This window comes from Martes martes (assembly GCF_963455335.1).
Source record: "Martes martes genome assembly, chromosome: 3".
Taxonomy (NCBI): Eukaryota; Metazoa; Chordata; class Mammalia; order Carnivora; family Mustelidae; genus Martes; species Martes martes.
The window spans coordinates 66785443-66803364 of record NC_137890.1 but is presented as its reverse complement, the minus strand read 5'-3'; the positions used below and the strand labels follow the sequence as shown (position 1 = coordinate 66803364).

The 17922-nt window shown below is 35.6% G+C and overlaps 1 protein-coding gene across 1 annotated transcript in view; it reads right to left on the bottom strand.

Annotated features, from left to right (window-relative positions):
• CCDC169 (coiled-coil domain containing 169) overlaps positions 1 to 17922 on the bottom strand; it is a gene marked incomplete at both ends in the record, with an annotated part of 48112 nt that overhangs the window by 15383 nt on the left and 14807 nt on the right. Inside the window, 2 exon segments of the mRNA XM_080799392.1 lie at positions 854 to 907; positions 1130 to 1228. Of these exon segments, the coding sequence (XP_080655518.1) occupies positions 854 to 907; positions 1130 to 1228 (153 nt within the window).

Here is a 17922-nt window from a genome sequence, read left to right as displayed (position 1 = left end):
TTACTATCTATATGCTAATAATGGGAGATACGTCTGTATCTCCCATTTTTTTTCTTTTCTACCCCGAGATTCATATATCCAACTGCTCTCTGGACACTTCCATATAGATAGTGTGCATTGAAAATTAAACTCATATACTGATTTTAAAACATATGTCAAAATAAAGTTAACAAGGATTAAATAAATGTAAAATATTTAGCCAAGTACTAAAAAGAGATGTGGTAAATGTTATGAAATATTGCAATGAAGACTTTTAAACTATGATATCAGAAGCCATAAATAAAAGATAGCTCTGATAACATCAAAACAAAAACTCAGTAATACTAACATCATCATAAATAAAACTGAAAGGCAAATGAAAAACTATGGAAAATATGTACATCATCCATAATTTACTGATCACTTTCCTGTCCTGTCATATGTATGTGCACACTTTCCTATCCTGTATCATAAATACAACCTTTCTAGTAATAGCAGTGCTGTATCTAAGACAGATACACAATTATGTGCATAATTGTGACATAAAATACCATGAATTTCATGATAGCAGAGGGATAACTGCTTATTTGTTTGAATTCTAGAAATTATAGATCAAACTAAAAGGATAACTAAGGAAGCAAGTATGCAAAATATTCCCTTAATCTGAGCAAATTTTATCTCCTCTTTCTCCTTTTATAAAACCCATAAATTTTCCTTTTACCTTTCATATTTAGAAACTTGATAGATTTTTTCCCATAATTCCAATGTATGTTTGTATACCAAACCAAACCAATCAAAAGCCTAGAAAAGTGGAAAATGTAATTTACAGTAGGAGAAAACTCTTAAAATTTAGAAGTAAGACAAGAAAAGTTACCCGAGACATTTCAGCTAGATACCTACAACGCTCATTGTTGGTCTTGTGGTAAGCCTACAGGAAAAAATACAAAAGTAAAGAATCCAACATCAGAGAGGATTTGCATTACTAGCAAGGCTATTACTAAATCAAGTGTATGTCTCTACACTGTTTTTAAAAATAGTATAGGAAATAGTTTTGTAAGTATTTTGTGATAATAATATAGTAGGTTTGTAGATAACATACTAAAAGTAATGGCAGTTACAAAGAAATGTCTAGTATAGAATAAAAACAAACCCTTGATTCTTGTTCCAGTCTCAGTGCACAGTCTTTCAGTTGATTTTCAAGGCTTCTTTTCTCTTTTTCTAGCTGTTTAAGTAATGTATTTAAGTATTCCTGAAAGTATAAATAGTAAATTTTTACATGAACTCATATTCTAAATAATAGTAAGAAATTTCTTCACTGGCAAATGCCTTTACCTCATAACATTCCGTGACTTCAATTTCTATAAAATGTACTTTTTAAGTAATAACAATAATAATAATTACAATATTTATTTAACCCTAACAATATTCCAAGTCAGTACTTGTGCTAAGTGCTTTCCACAGATGATTTCATTTAATGCTTATAAAAGCCATGAAGATGGCTAGTATATTTATTTCCATTTTACTGTTGAGAAATTTGCATCTATTGATGTTAAGTAACTGGTCCAAAGACACACAGCTAATAAATGGTAGAACTGGAATTAGAACCCAGGTATTTTGGGGTACCTGGCTGGCTCAGTCATTGGACCATGACAGTCTGGATCTCAAGCCCCACGTTGGATGTAGAGATTACTCAAAAATGAAATCTTAAGGAAAAAGAAAAAGAACCCAGGTAATCTGACTCCAAAGGCCACACATGCTAAACAATATTATTATGTATTTTTCACATGACTGGTACCAGTGTAACAACAGTACAATAGAAAAGAACAGACAAATAGTCGATGACCAGGAAAATTGAGAAAATATTGCAGAGTAGGACAGTTCTGGAAACAAAGACCTCAAGCCAAATGTCATTCATCACAAATAGCTGGAGCTGAGTAGAGGTTTAGCCAAGTGCCAGAAAAATACTGCATTATAGCAATTTGGTTTAAAATTTTAATCCCTAAACCAATAACAAATTATTTGCAGTAACTTCAATTTTTTCTTATTCTTACACATTACCACATTAACATTAAAAAAAACCTCCAGATTGAATTCTACATAACCCTTGTTGGTCATGATTTAGGTCACTCAAATTATTAAAGGAAACATTTAAAGAAAAACAGAAGCATCTGATTTAAATCTCCACAAAGCAAAATTGCAAGATATTTTAGAGCTCATACCCTCCTCCTAAAAAACAGCTAATTCTCTAAAAACTTATTCTCTCCTAGATACTTGTTAATACTTATTAGAATATAAAAAACTGTATCAATAGGATAATAAGGTCAGCTGAAACAGGCAAGTTCTTGTCTCTAAAAAGAACATCAGTGATAATACAAATCTCTTGGTTATGACAACTCTCCACTATGCATATTTGATTACCATTAAAACATAACTGGGTGATATTTCACAGGCAGGCCTTATTTGTCTTTGAAAACCATGCACTGGTGTCATAAATGGCTTTCAGTCTCACTCCCCAAATAAAAACCTGCTCCCGAAAAAAGTCCATGAAAGCCCCACAAATTTAAGAGGTTAAACTGAGCTATCTTATAGAAAATTAAACCCTTATGAAATAAATCACTGCTCAAGTATGAACGGTTTTTGAAGAAATAATCAAGGAGTGATGAAAGTAGTCCAAAATTTTGCTGTATAGACCTTTGCTAGGAGAATTTCTAGCTTAGTCTACCATATATGGTATATACTATAACCATAGTAATATGGTTTAGTTATATCACTTGTTAAATACATTTTTATAAATGTAAAAGAGAAAGAACCTACTCATTTTAATATTGTTTCAATGGGAAAATGCACTCTAAGTTTTAAAAGAAATTAGCTTATCAACAAACTACTGGGATACAAGTTATTTTTATATTAAAGATGACCTGAGTGAGATAGGACCCCAAACTCTAGAAACTCATAGAAGAAATCATACGAAATGGGTAAAATTCAGGCAGGAGGCCTGCTTTTCCCTCTCCCATTCTCCCTGCTTGTGTTCCTGCTCTATCTCTCTGTCAAATAAATAAAATCTTTAAAATCAATCACTCAATCAATCTGCCACCTCCTGAGATCTCCTTCTATATACATCTTATCCATTCACTTCAATTATAAGCTATCAATTCTCTGATAATAAATATCACATCCAAATCTAAATCTGTGTGCCTATCCTTAACATTTGTTTGACACCTCAAGCTCAGTTTTTCCAAAACCACTTTCTACAACTTTACACAACTTATATCCCAATAAACTCAATGCTTAATGGTACCAAGCATAGATTTCTAATTTTGCAAGGGACATTTGGATTTCATTAAGTGGGAGTATTTTAGGAATTTTGTACATGGGAAGAAGAGTATGGGTTTGTAAGATAGGGTCATGTAAGAGTGAATATGTCAAACAATTTTTTACTAACAGAGCTCAGGCCTGAGAGCCTTCTACATACACTATCTCCCTTCTTAATTCTATAACCAAAAAAATCTTGACCAAAATGAGAACCATTATAATTAAGCACATTTTTTAAAGCATCATTCTACTTCACTAATAGTTCTTCAATAATTTTGTACTCAAACACTATGAATTATAAAATAGACTGTATACAAGATGTCAGCTACCTGTCCTGGTACTTTTACTAGGAATCCCTAAATTAAAAAGTGTTAAGTTAAAAATGGCAACGTACAAAAGCTGAGAAAATCTGAGTATCAAATTAGATAATAATGCTAAGAATTATATAAAAGTATATAACATAAAATTATATTATAAAAATCCATGAGTTAATCCTGATCTAAATTTTTCAAATAAATAAATAAAGAGAAAAGAAAGATTTTCTCCATAGTAGAGACGAACAAATAGTGAAAGTCATGAACATGATAGTAATTATCAACCAAAAATATCAACAGATGCTAAAATAGTGGATGAAAGTCAATATGGAATGGGATATTTACATACTGTCAAAATACTTCCCCATAAAATGCCTTCTAATTACAAAGGGAAAAAGAATAACTGCAATGGAGATGCCTGACAGACATCTTCTTAATTAAGTGATCAAAGTTAATGTTAACAATTATGAGGCAAGTTGAAATAACCTCTCAATTGACTGGATGAAATAAGAACACAATTTGACTTATGTGGCATTCTTACAAAAAAATGTATAATTAACATTTAATCATAAGGACTCATTAAACACACATACTAGGATATTCTACAAAATGTTTAGCAAGTAATCTTTGAAAGTGTCAAGGTTGAAAGTCAAAGAAAATCTGAAAAACTGTTTTTTCCCCAGCTTTACTGAGGTCTAACAATTAAAATTGTAAGATGTATAATTACAACTTAAAAGACATAAAGTACAACGTAGGACGTAAAATGCACAATGTAATGATTTGAGATAGATAGTTAGATAGATAGATATGGTGAAAGTTTGTTCCCCATCAATGAAAAATTATTTTGATTTAGGTCACTAAAGCACATGACAACTAAATGCAATATATGATCCTGAATAGGGCCTATTTGTATAAAGAATGTTATTGGGACAACTGATGAAACTGTATGAGCAGTGAAGAATCCGTGCTAATGTCTTGATTTTGATGGCTACAATATGATTGTGTAGGAGAAAGTCCTTGTGTATTGTAGTCAGAAGTGATAGCACTTACTCTAAAATGGTTCTTGAAAACAGAAGTTTCTTGCACTATTCTTGCATTTTTTTCTGTAAGTTTGAAGTTATTTCTAAATAAATAAAATTGGGGGCACCTGGGTGGCTCAGTGTCTTAAGCCTCTGCCTTCAGCTCAGGTCATGATCTCAGGGTCCTGGGATAGAGCCCCACTTCGGGCTCCCTGTTCGGTGGGGAGTCTGCTTCCCCCTCCCTCTTTGCCTGCCTCTCTGCCTACTTGTGATCTCTCTCTATCTCTCTCTCTCTCTCTCTCTGTCAAATAAATAAATAAATAAATCTTTATAAATAAATAAAATTGTAAATCCATCCAACAAAAAATGGCAACATACTAATTTCATAAACTTATAGATAAATATGGAAAATGTTATTAAGCTGAAACTTCATATCAGATGTTGACCCCTTGCTTGTTCTTCTGACTTTCTTCATAACCACCCTCACCTTTAACATCTTGATTTCTTATCCTTCCGGCCTATAACACACCATCTCCTAGCTTTGTGCTTGTTTGTTTCCCCTAGACTCAGTATAGAAACACAAAGTATTTTATTTTCCCTGGTTAGCCTTTGGACTACTCCCACAAGTAGAATTCCTGGGACCCCTCTCACTTTTCTTCCTTGAGCCTGCTTCCTCATTGAATTCCTTGCACTATACTTTAGTATTATGCCATAACTCAGGAAAGTAGGGTGGTTCATTGGGGCAACCTCATGGTAATAAGGCAAGCATAAAAAAAAAGGCCTCAATTAATGGAATTTATCATATCAATGGACTAAAAAAAATCACGTGATCATATCAATAGATGCAGAAAAGGTAATTGACAAAATCTAACCCCAGTTATACCAAAAACTTGCAGTAAACTAGGAATAGAGAGGAAATTTCTTGACTTGATAAAGAATATCTTAAAGAAGAAGAACAACAACAACTATAATACCACACTTAATGGTTAGAATCGTGAAGCTTTCCCACTGAGATCAGATGGTACAAGGCAAGGATGACCCTTCTCACCACTTCTTACAACATCACACTGAAAGTCCTTGCTAATATAATATGGCAAGAAAAGGAAATAAAATGTGTATAGACTGGGAAGGAAGATTAAAAAAAAAAACTATGTTTGCAGATAACATGATCATCCATGTGGAATACCCAAAATAATGAACAACAAACTCTGGAACTAATAAGTGATTATAACAAGGTTGCCAAATGACAACCTTGTTATATATGGAATATATAACAAGGTTAATATATGAAAATCAATTATTTTCCTATATACTGGCAATGAACAAGTAGAATTTTGAAATTAAAAAAACACAATACCATTTACATTAGCACCCCCAAAAGGAAATACTTAGATATAAATCTAAAAAGATATGGGTAAGATCTGGATAAGGATAACCAAAAAACTATGATGAACAAAATCAAAGAACTAAATAAATGGAAAAGATATTCCATGTTCATGGATAGGAAGACTCAGTATTATCAAGATGTCAGTTCTTCCCAACATAATATATAGATTCAGTGCAATCTCAATCAAAATTCCAACATGTTATGGATATTGATGAACTTATTCTAAAGTTTATAGAAGTAAAAAACTCAAAGAGCCAATATGACATTGAAAAAGGAAAAAATTGGAGGACTGATGTTTACCAACTTCAAGACTTACCAAAAAGCTACAGTAATCAAGATTGGTATTAACAAAAGGATAGATATATAAATAGAACAGAAAGCCCAGAAATAGACCACCCAGAACAAATAGATCTTTTTTCAACTGTTTTTTCGCAAAGGAACAAAGGCAATGCCACAGAGCAAAGATAGTTTCTTCAACAAATGGTGCCAGAACAATTGGACATCCACATGCAAACAAACGAATCTAAGCCACGCCCTTCATAAAAATTAATCCAAAGTGGATCACAGACCTAAATGTAAAATGCAAAACTAGGGGGGCATGGCTGGCTCAGTTGGTTAAGTGCTGGCCTTCAGCTCAGGTCATGATCCCAGGATCCTAGGATCAAGCCCAGCCATCAGGCTCTCTGCTCAGTGGGAAGCCTACTTCTCCATGCCCCCACTCATGTGCTCTCACTCTCTCAGATAAATAAATAAATGAAATCTTAAAAAATAATGAAATGCAAAAATATATAACTCCTGATATATAACATCATAAGATGACATAAGAGAAAACTTAAATCATCTTTGGTATGGTGATATTTTTTAGATACAACACCAAATGCACTATTCATAAAAGAAATAATAAATAAGCTGATCTTCATTAAAATTAAAAACTCTGCTCTGTGAAAGACAATGCCAAGAGAATTAGAAGATAAGCCACATACTGGGAGAAAATACTTGCAAAACACACATCTGATAATGGACTGTTACCTAAAATACACAAAGAACTCTTAAAACTCAACAACAAACAATCTGATTTAAAAATGGGCCAAAGCTCTTAGCAAATACATCAAAGAAGATATACAGATGAAAAATAAGCACATGAGGGGTGCCCGGGTGGCTCGGTGCATTAAAGCCTCTGCCTTCAGCTCAGATCATGATCCCAGAGTCCTGCATCGGGCTCTTGCTTGGCAGGGAGTCTGCTTCCCCCTCTCTCTCTGCCTGCCTCTTTGCCTACTTTTGATCTCTGTCTGTCAAATAAATAAATAAAATCTTTAAAAAAAAAAAGAAAAGAAAAAGAAGCATATGAGAAAATGCTCCACATCATATGTCATCAGGGAAATGCAAATTAAAACAACAAGGAGATACCACTACTCATCTATAAAAATGGCCAAAATCCACAACAGTGAAAGTACCAAATGCCAATGAGGATGTGGAGCAATAAAAACTTTCATATAATGCTGGTGGGAACACAAAATGGTACAGCTTCTTTAGAAGACAGTCTGGCAGGGGCGCCTGGGTGGCTCGGTTGGTTAAGGGTAGGACTCTTGATTTCTGCTCAGGTCATGATCTCAGGGTTAAGGGATCAAGCCCTGAGTCAGGCTCTGCATGGAGTCTGCTTGTCCCTCTCCCTCTGCTCCTCCCCCTGGCTTGTTCTCGCTCTCAAATAAATAAAGAAAATCTTTCAAAAAAAAAAAAAAAGAAGAAGAAGAAGAAGAAGAAGACGACAGTCTGGCAATTTCTTACAAAACTAAACATACTCTTACCATATGATCCTGTGATTGCACTCCTTGGTATTTGCTCAAAGGAGTTGAAACTTATGTCCCTACAAAAACCTGCATATGGATGTGTATAGAAGCTTTATTCATAGCTAAAACTTGGAAGTAACCAAGATGCCCTTCAGTAGGTAGATGGATAAATGAACTGTGATACACCCAGATAGTGAAATATTATTCAGCACTAAAAACAAATGAACTATAAAGGTATGAAAAAACATGGAGGAATCTTAAATGCATATTACTAAATGAAAGAAGCCGATCTGAAAAGGTTATATACCATATGACTGCATCTATATGACATTCTGGAAGAGACAAAACTATGCAGACAATAAAAAGATTAGTGGTTGCCAGAGGTTGGGGGTGGATAGGGGGAAGGAACACGTGGAGCACAGAGGATTTTTAGGGCACTAAAAATACTCCTTATTATATTACAAGGATGGATATATGTTATTATACATTTTCCAAACCCATAGAATGTACAACAAGAGTAAACCCTAAGGTAAACTATGGACTTTGGGTGATTATGATGAGTCAGTGTAGGTTCATTCTAGTAATGGAATGAATAATGTTGATAATTGGAAAGCTATGCATGTGTAGGGGTAGGGAGTATGTGAGAAATCTCTGCACCTTCCTTCCAATTTTGTTAAGAACCTAAAACTGCTCTAAAAAAAGGTATTAATTAATTAATTAATTTTAAAAATTGTCCTGGAGAGAAAATGAGAATACATTCTGGATTTTGTAAAAACTGTATTAGTCATTAAGTGCCATGGGTCATTAAAAGCAAGATATTTGTAATTATCCTTTTAAAAAATTATTATAAACATCAGAAATCCTCTAAAATTAAAATATTATACTATGGTAACTTCAACGTTCATTCTAGATTTTGCTTCTTTATTTTACTGACTCCAAAATGAACTATTCTTTAAAAATGGTTTTATCAAGGGCACATATTCTCTCATCCCATCACTTATAATCCATTAGAAGACCCATAACTTAATATTCTTCATCTTTCCAAGGAGCTTGTTTTAGCTAATTATATAATCAATGGTCACATACTAGAAAAGTATAGCCTGAAAAGACATACTAAAGCCATAGCTCAATTGAAGATTCCACTGGAAATTAACCAAAAATAAATTAGATACATAAAAATTAATTCTTCTCTTATCATACAGGGGTTGCTTTGTTTTGTTTCTGATGCTAATCAGTCCTAAATATTTCACCTACACTCATGTCTTAATTTGCTTGGAAAAGGTCACTTCCCAACAGTACATTGAAACAAAAGAGTAAGAATAAGAAATTTCAGGATACTTTTACATACGTGAAATCAAACATTCTTTGTTATTTTTTTTTTAAGCCCTTTTCTTCTATCCTAAGTAAAAACAAAGCTGTATTAGCCACCTATCTTTTAAGCGATGGAAATTGCTATACTGTACTAAAGAACATATAAAAACTACAAGTAAAAAATCACTCTACTGAATGCTTACAAAAGAAAAATATAATACAATTAATCACAGCTCCTAGATATGCTGTACTTTTTTCAATGAAGGCAATTGTAATGAATGAATACAGCCTTCCGCATGCTTAAATACCAAGTGCCCCCTTGTGGACAACATTGTTATTAGATTTCTATATAAAATCCGTGTCACTGGTTTTGTGTTTAGAGGCTACACACTGTGTCCAAACTGACATATGATCTTTGGGGAGAACACAAATCTGGTGATATCTGGGAAAGAATACATCAGGAAGAAGTCTCAGATGGGTTCTACAGATCTACCACTAGCCAGATGGCTAGTGGGAATTCCTCTTCTTGCTTTGTTTCTATCACATTCTTGAGAATCCAAGATCCCTTCAGTAGGCCTTTCACTATGTGGCTGATATATCACTTAAACACAAATATATTTAGGGGTGTCAATAGTGCTTTAGGCTCACTACTATTAATGCCTGGTTATTAGGTTCTAACTGTATACTTATGAATTTTAAAACAAAATTTCTAAGAATGTTCTGAAGGTAGAAATGACCAGCACGAACCCACTGGAATCATGACTGGATACTGTAGTGAGGTAATAGTTTCTTGGAAGATCCAAACTGGGCTGGATGTTTCCAGGCCCCATGAAGCAGCATAACTAAAAGAAGAATCTGACTCACAATAAGGGAATCACATTCAGGAAAATGGTATGGGGCATCAGGATGAATAAAAGAACAGGGTGAGGGGTGCCTGGGTGGCCCAGTGGGTTAAAGCCTCTGCCTTCAGCTCAGGTCATGATCTCAGGGTCCTGGGATTGAGCCCCACATGGGGCTCTCTGCTCAGCAGGGAGCCTGCTTCCCTTCCTCTCTCTCTGCCTGCCTCTCTGCCTATCTGTGATCTCTGTCTGTCAAATAAATAAATAAAAATCTTAAAAAAAAAAAAAAAAGAGCAGGGTGATGATTAAGGACATCAGAAATCAGCAGGTAGAACATAAATGGACCAAAATAGAAAACGATATGAGGGGAGAGTCTTGTTTCTTTAAAGGCTCAAAGTGCATGATGAAGAGACTAGTCTGGCTGTTTGAAAGAATTTGTAAGACTTAAAACCATCTCTTCCTTCATGCTTTTCCTGCTAAGCAGGTCAAGGAGAGAGATTTTATGGTTCGTCCTAAGGAAAGCTGAAACATACTTCAGAAGTGAAGCTAGGTAAATATCCAAAAGTTATTATTTCAAGAAGTCGACTGACCAAAGGATTAACTTATAAAGAGGCCAATTCACCTAGGATTCTAAATTTACCAATTTATCCAAATCTTGCTTTTAGGAGAGTCTTCCATGCATGTGAACTTATAACCAAAACACATTCTTTTTCCAAATACATTTTTCCATGATGATACTAAATGCTAAGCCATTTTCATTAAGTTTTAGTTTTTAACAAATTGAACATTCTTTAAAATGCTAGGGTTATAATCATAGGAATGTATTCAAAGATTTAGATTTCAGCAAGTTAATTTCCCAATGAGTTTTCTACAAATTGATCAAGAGTCTTCCAGAGAACATTTAATGTCAAACTCAATGTTTTCCTAAATAATGTTTCTCTGTTTCCATACTTTCTCCCTTATGTCTCCCATCACCAGATAGCCTTATTGGCTTTGGGAGCAGGATCTTCTGTGCTATCTCTGTCTGACTGACAGAGTGTGTGTTCTGGTGAGAGGTTTCCCTTAAGGGATCAAGCTGTCTGCATGTAATGAGAAACAAGGGAATGCACTGATTGGAAAAAGAAGCAGAGAGAAATAGAAGTGCTATGGTCTGAATGTCTGTGTCCTCCCCAAATTCAAATGTTGAAATCCTAATGACTCATATGATGGTATTAGGAGGTGCGGACTTTGGGAGATGCTCAGGTCATGAGAGTAGAGGCCTCATGAATAGAATTAATGCTCTTATATGGGGCGCCTGGGTGGCTCAGTGGGTTAAGGCCTCTGCCTTTGGCTCAGGTCATGATTCCAGGGCCCTGGGATGGAGCCCCGCATCAGGCTCTCTGCCTGCCTCTCTGCCTACTTGTGATCTCTGTCAAATAAATAAATAAAATCTTAAAAAAAAAAAAAAGACCCTTCAGAAGTCCTTAGTCCACTCCCATGATGTGAGGACACAATAAGAAGGAGCCATTTCTGAGCCAGAAATCAAGTTGGTACCAAACACCATATCTGCTGGTACTATGATCCTGGACTTCCAGACTCCAAAACCGTGAGAAATAAATTTCTATCATTTGTAAGACACCCAGTCTGTGGTTATTTTTTTTATTTTTTATTTTTTTATAGCAGCCGAAACAGACTTTAAGTAAGGGGTCATCAATTTTCTGACTCCTAATAAATCAAGGAAGAGGACTTCCACCATGAAATAGAGTTGACCACAGGGATATCGTAGAAGTTTTTGATAAAGACTTTAGAGTATCTTTTCACAAGAGAGGCTATCTTTCTCTGAGGGATAGAGATCCCCTAAATCTATTGTTGTTGTTGTTGTTATTTTATATATAATAGCGCTTTGCAATAAAACCTATTGAAATGTATGCTAAAAAATACAAATGTCCAGGCCTTATCCCAGACCTAGTAAATAAGGGTTTCTGGGCATAAGCCCAAGAATGTGCACTTTTGGCAAGTTATTCACATGATTCTTAGACAGTTTGAAAATTAAAGGACCACAACTCTACATATTGACAAGCAACTAGGGACAAGGCAGTGCTGGACAGTAAAGGAAAGTAGGGAAGTAGAAGGGTCAAATACTGTTCCTGTTTGCGGCACAGTGTCATAGGTACTAAGCTTGAGTGGGCCTAAAAAAACTAATCAAAGAGAGAAGACATCAACTACCAGTATGCTAACGGTGACAGTAAAGCACTGATGATTACTCGAAACGTTGCTGGGGAACCACCTATGGGCCTGTCTACCAGGAGCCATAAAGTTCTGACAAAGAGTTTAGCTGGATTCTGGGGCACCTGGGTGGCTCAGTGGGTTAAAGCCTCTGCCTTCGGCTCAGGTCATGATCTCAGGGTCCTGAGATCGAGCCCCAAGTCGGGCTCTCTGCTCAGCGGGGAGCCTGCTTCCCTTCCTCTCTCTCTGCCTGCCTCTCTGCCTACTTGTGATCTCCGTCTGTCCAATAAATAAAATATTAAAAAAAAAAAGAGTTTAGCTGGATTCTCAGCTTCGTATTCTAACTGGAGATAAAAGAAGCCTGGAGTGCCATATCAGAACCTGAAAAATAGCTACTGCTCATTAGAGACAACATGGCCTAATTATCCTTAACTTGCAGTCATCTGGAATGGTTAAAACAGATTCTAGTCTTCCAGTGAATGACTATAGATCTTTGCTCAATACACCAGGAAATTCTTGGAGGTAGGCAGTAGGTTCTTCTGGTGAATGTAAATATGAAGGGTTAGAAAATGTCCACCCAGTAACCCCAAGAGAAGTAAAAGTTCAGTGCATTTTATTATATCCTTGAAGAAGCCCCTGCTTTCTGGAAGGGTACTAAAAAGCCACAGAATTCTTCTACACTTTTAAGAGGTACCAGAAGATTCACAACTTATATAACGGCACAGCTGAATAAGTGAAAATATATTGCACAACTTACACTTGCCCTTATTTCCTTGAAATGGGTTAAGGTTAATTTCACAACAGACTTGTTCTAATGAAACTTAGAGCTCCCTCTAAAGTTCCCATTATTAAGGAAAGGGAAGAAGGGAACTAACACTTTATCAAGAGACATGCTTACTGTGTTAGGCACTATGCTATTTGCTTTATACATTTCTCTAATAATCTTTATGACAATCTTGCAAGAGTGCTTAATTAACTCCATTTTACAGATGAGGAAATTAAGCCTCAGAGAGATGAAATAATTTCCTTAGTACCCCATAGTCTGAATTTGAACCAGGACAGTCTAATTCTAAAAGCCAAGTTTCTGGGTAAAGTGGGTTACACCCACTCCACTATCCTGCCCCTTCTTTTTCCACTACACCACATTTTCTTTCAATAGCCTACCTTCCAACTTGCTTCTAACCTGCTTACTGTCTTTCCCTTTGAATCAATAATGTGCTGGAACTTCGGACCATGTTCTTTATCCTACCCTGCACCTGAAATTACTTGGAGAACATTCTTCTGCTGAGCATTCATTAAACTCTTCTCCTCCCTTGGCTGCTGTGATACCACTCTTTTCCAGTTCTCCCTGCTCCCTTTCTCAATAATTTTCCTTCTCAGTTACCTTCGCTCAATCGCCTCCTCAGCTAACACCTTAAGTGTTCCATCTTTAACCCTTCTTTTCAGATGTCATATTTCTTTCCGAACAATCTCATACTTTCATGACTGCAGGTGACACTGATGACTCCAAGATTCTCTATCCAGAGAGACAGCTTTCCATAGTCTAAAACCATGTCCAGGTGCTTGCTGATCACTATCATCTGTGTAATACACACAAAACTAAACTCATTTCCTAAACTCCACCTGCTTCTGATCCCTACAGTGCTGTTCACTGTAATTGTTGTTCAAAGGAGAGTCCTTAATCTTTCTCCAATCTGCTCCCAGTCTCACCTGAGTGTCCATGCACTCACAAAATCTACATTCCTATAAATATCTCTTCAAACTGTCACCTTGCTTCCATCCTCATATACTACTGCCCAAGCTGAACAACTCACTTTCCCTTACTTGGACTGCTACAGACACGTCCTATCTGGTTTCCCTGCCTCAAATCCCACCCACCCTGGGAAAGCCTTTCTCCACGGGGGAAAAGGCTTTTAAACTATATATTAAATACTTCAAAAGCTTCCCACCACATATAGAAAGGTTCACACACATACAAAATCCTTTGCTTTCAAGGCCCTGCTTATATTTTCAGTCTTATCTCTCATCACCTCTTTTGTTTATTGCAGACCTACTGAACTAACCGCAGACCTGGGGTGTCTTTCGATGGATCCGGAGGGATTCTATCATTATTTGAAAATGTTCATATCCCGTGATCTAAAAATTTCATTCCATGTGCACTAGAGCAGTGGTTCTCAAACTCTGGTGTATATCTGAATTATCCAGAGAGTTAATAAAGAACTCAGAAGTGGCAAGCTGGTTGAAGGATAGGGCTGGCCTTTGTATTTTTATGAAGTTCCCTACGTGATTCTGTTACCTACCAAAGTTTGAGGACCACTGCCCTAAAGGAAGGGTCAGCAAGCTACAGCCTGAAGACCAAATCCAGCCTCAGGCTGTTTTTATAAGCCAAGATTTGTTAGAATAAAACCCTAGCTATTCATTTAGGTATTATCTATGGCTCCTTTTACACTCTAACAGCAGTATCAAATAGTTGCAGGAGAGATCAAATGGCCTGCAAAGTCAAAAGTATTAAGTATCTAGCCCTCTACAGAAAAATTAGCCAATTCTGGAGGAACACTTCATATCAGGAGACGTGTATAAGTATGTTCCCTGTGGCAATGTTTGTCACAGTGAGATTTTGAAAAATCCTCAATGTACGTAAATAGGGGAATAAATAAATAAAGATATCTCTCTGTGTGTATATATCTACATATTCTACTATATACATAGTATATAAATAAAATATAGTAGTAAATAAAATTTATCAGATCTTTATGCATTAACATGGAGAGAATAAAAAAGGATGATACATACAATATATTTTTACATGCATTTTTAGACACAATATCTGTTAAAAGGAATTTTAAAATAAATGAGAATGGTATATACCAAAGCCATGATCATACTTGCCTATAAAAGGGAAAGAGACAGAAAAGGGAATAAAAGGGTCCTGAACTCTATAGATAGGCCTCAAATCTACAGACTTCATTAAAACATTTGAAATCAAAAAGTGACAAAAATTAAAGATTTGCTAATACTAGAATATATGGTTTGCCATATTATCCTCTGTGGGTTTTATTTTATTCAAAATTAAAGCCACAAATAACCCAAAATATTCAACTATAGGGAAAAGGAATTGAATATTAATAATCCAATGCAATGAAATATAATGTAGCTCTTAAAAATACACATGAAGAAAATATAACATGAGAAATTATTGGTTTAATTATCCATGAAATAAGGTTAAAATTATATATATATATATATTTTTTAAAGGGTTATCCTTATTTGTTCCTTTTTGGGGTTCATTTATTTATTGGGTTGTATTTTTTAATCAATATAACATGCATGCAAAACTTTAAAAAAGAGGTCAACAGCAGATATATTTGACTTAATATTTATCTTTGTCTTTTATTTTCCAAATAGTATTAAATGAATATATATTACTTTAAAATGAAATGATACTTAGGGCACGTGGGTGACTCAGTTATCTAAGCGTCTGACTTTGGCTCAGGTCATGATCTCAGGATCCTGGGATAGAGCCCCCAGTGGACAGTCAGGCTACCTGCTCAGTGGGAAGTCTGCTTCTCCCTTTCCCTCTGCCCCTGCCCCTCCACCCAACTCAAACCCCCTCCCCGACTTGTGTGAGCTCTCTCTCAAATAAATAAAATCTTTGAAAAAAAAAAAAAGAAATGAAATGGTACTCATTGAAAGTGACCTTGTGTGGCAAGTAGAGCTAATTGCATAACAGATACTCATTCTACCCTTCTTCCTGCTACTGTACTCAGTAAAACACTAAATTTCGCAGCCTTTCTTGCAAATACAGGAGGCCATATGATGCAGTTCTAGCCAATGAGATGTAAGCGGAGACTCTGCGTGCAGCATATTGGGAAATGCTTTGAAAGAAAACAAACTTGACTGGCCTTTACTTTTCCCTTTTCCCTTCACCTACTTCTTTCTATTGAAAGAGAAGGTGAAGCAGGTGAGAAAGTGAAGCAGCCACCTTATGAGCATGGCGAACAAAGGTCATTCATTAAAGAATGACAGAGTGGAAAGTCAAGTTAGGAGCCTGGAGGAGCTGCTGTGCCAACCTGGACTGCTTTCCTCTAACACTTCCTGTACATGAGAAAACAAAACCGAACACCTTACTCCCTTTAAGCCTTTCTTTTACATGCAGCCAAATGTAAACCTTTACTGAAATATCTTGCTAAAATTAAATATTAATAAATTATACTGTTGAAAGGCACTTTAAAGATTGCCTAACCTATAGTACCTGAAGATCAGAAAAATAATCTTCAAAAAGATTGAAGGCTTGAAACCAGTCTGTATCAGAACAAGACCAGAAATTCACCCTCACTTAAGTGAATCCTTGTTCTAAAATGTTAAAATCAAGTCCACTTTAATGATCCAGTTTGTAAATTACTTATTTCGTATTTCATGTTTCTTTCTCAAAAGGTAATTTTTTTTTTTAATTTGAGAGAGAGAGAGAGACAGCATGCTTGAGTGTGGGGGGAGGGTCAAAGGGAGAAGCAGACTCCAAGCTGAGCAGGGAGTCTGGTGCAGGGCTCATCCTGGAACTCCAGGATCATGACCTGAGCTGAAGGCGGTAGCTTAAGCAACTGAGACACCCAGGTGCCCCCAAATGGTAACATTTTTAAAAAAAATTCCATCCTTACTGGTAAAAATTTGTATTCATCCCTGTTTCTGCCCATAAGCAAACTTGAAATTTGAAGTTACTCAAAATTAGTATTCAAACTGACATCAATTTCTTAAGTATGTCTGTATAGGTTACTCTTAAAGACCAAACAATTTTTAAGGATAAAGAATTAGTAAATTTACAGATAGTGTTTTAATTCATATTCTATCCCCCCCAAACAATTTAAACCCTTTTCTCTAAATATCAACCTAATAGAAAACCAAAAATGTCTGCATTTCATTTAGAGTATGTATCTGAATTTCATAAATATTGTTTTTATATAAAGAATAAGACTTAGTATACTATCTTTTGTCCTTGAATAAAAGATTTCATCATTAGATATAGGATTCTTGGGCCCCAGCGCTTTTTGCTCAATATTTGGCTACTTCCACCACCAGCTCCTTGGCAAGATTCCTAACACCTGCTGTTAACAAACTCCTCCCGGATTCCACTGTGTAAGAAAACCCCAAAATACTCATGCATGCCTCTGCCCACAAAATAGAAAGAACCAGTTCCTTAAGCGCCTGAACTTTCATCATCTTCCTTTTCTACTTAGTACATGGTCCCACTCTTGGTATTTCTACCATTTTTTTAGTCCTTTAGTGAAGAGAAATATAATTCTCTGCATCCAGATCCCCAACCTCTTAGAGAACCACATTTTTTTCCAAGAATAACACAAACTCATCAAAGGAAAGAAATTTTTTTTGCCAACATGAGTATGTTACAGAGTCTGAGGTAGCAGTTAGAAAGTCAATCGACTGCTTCTTACATATGCTGTAAATGATCACAGCGGGTCCCACCAGCACTTGCTGCTATTCTGGCAATACCCAATTTCTTGAGATAGCACTGATGATGAGTTATCAAGAAGCTGGGAGTCAGAATATTTTATATTCTGTAGCTAGTATTATATTTTATATTCTATAGGTGGAATTAAAATTCTATCCACAGTTTAGTAAATACAAGGCTTAAAATGGTCCTTGCAGTAACTTCTAACCACCACAAGATGGAGATATGACTCCATGATTTTTCCTGACTTTCCAAGACAGAGAAATAAAGGTATTTCTGGGTTGAAAATAACAGAGGTGTACAAATTA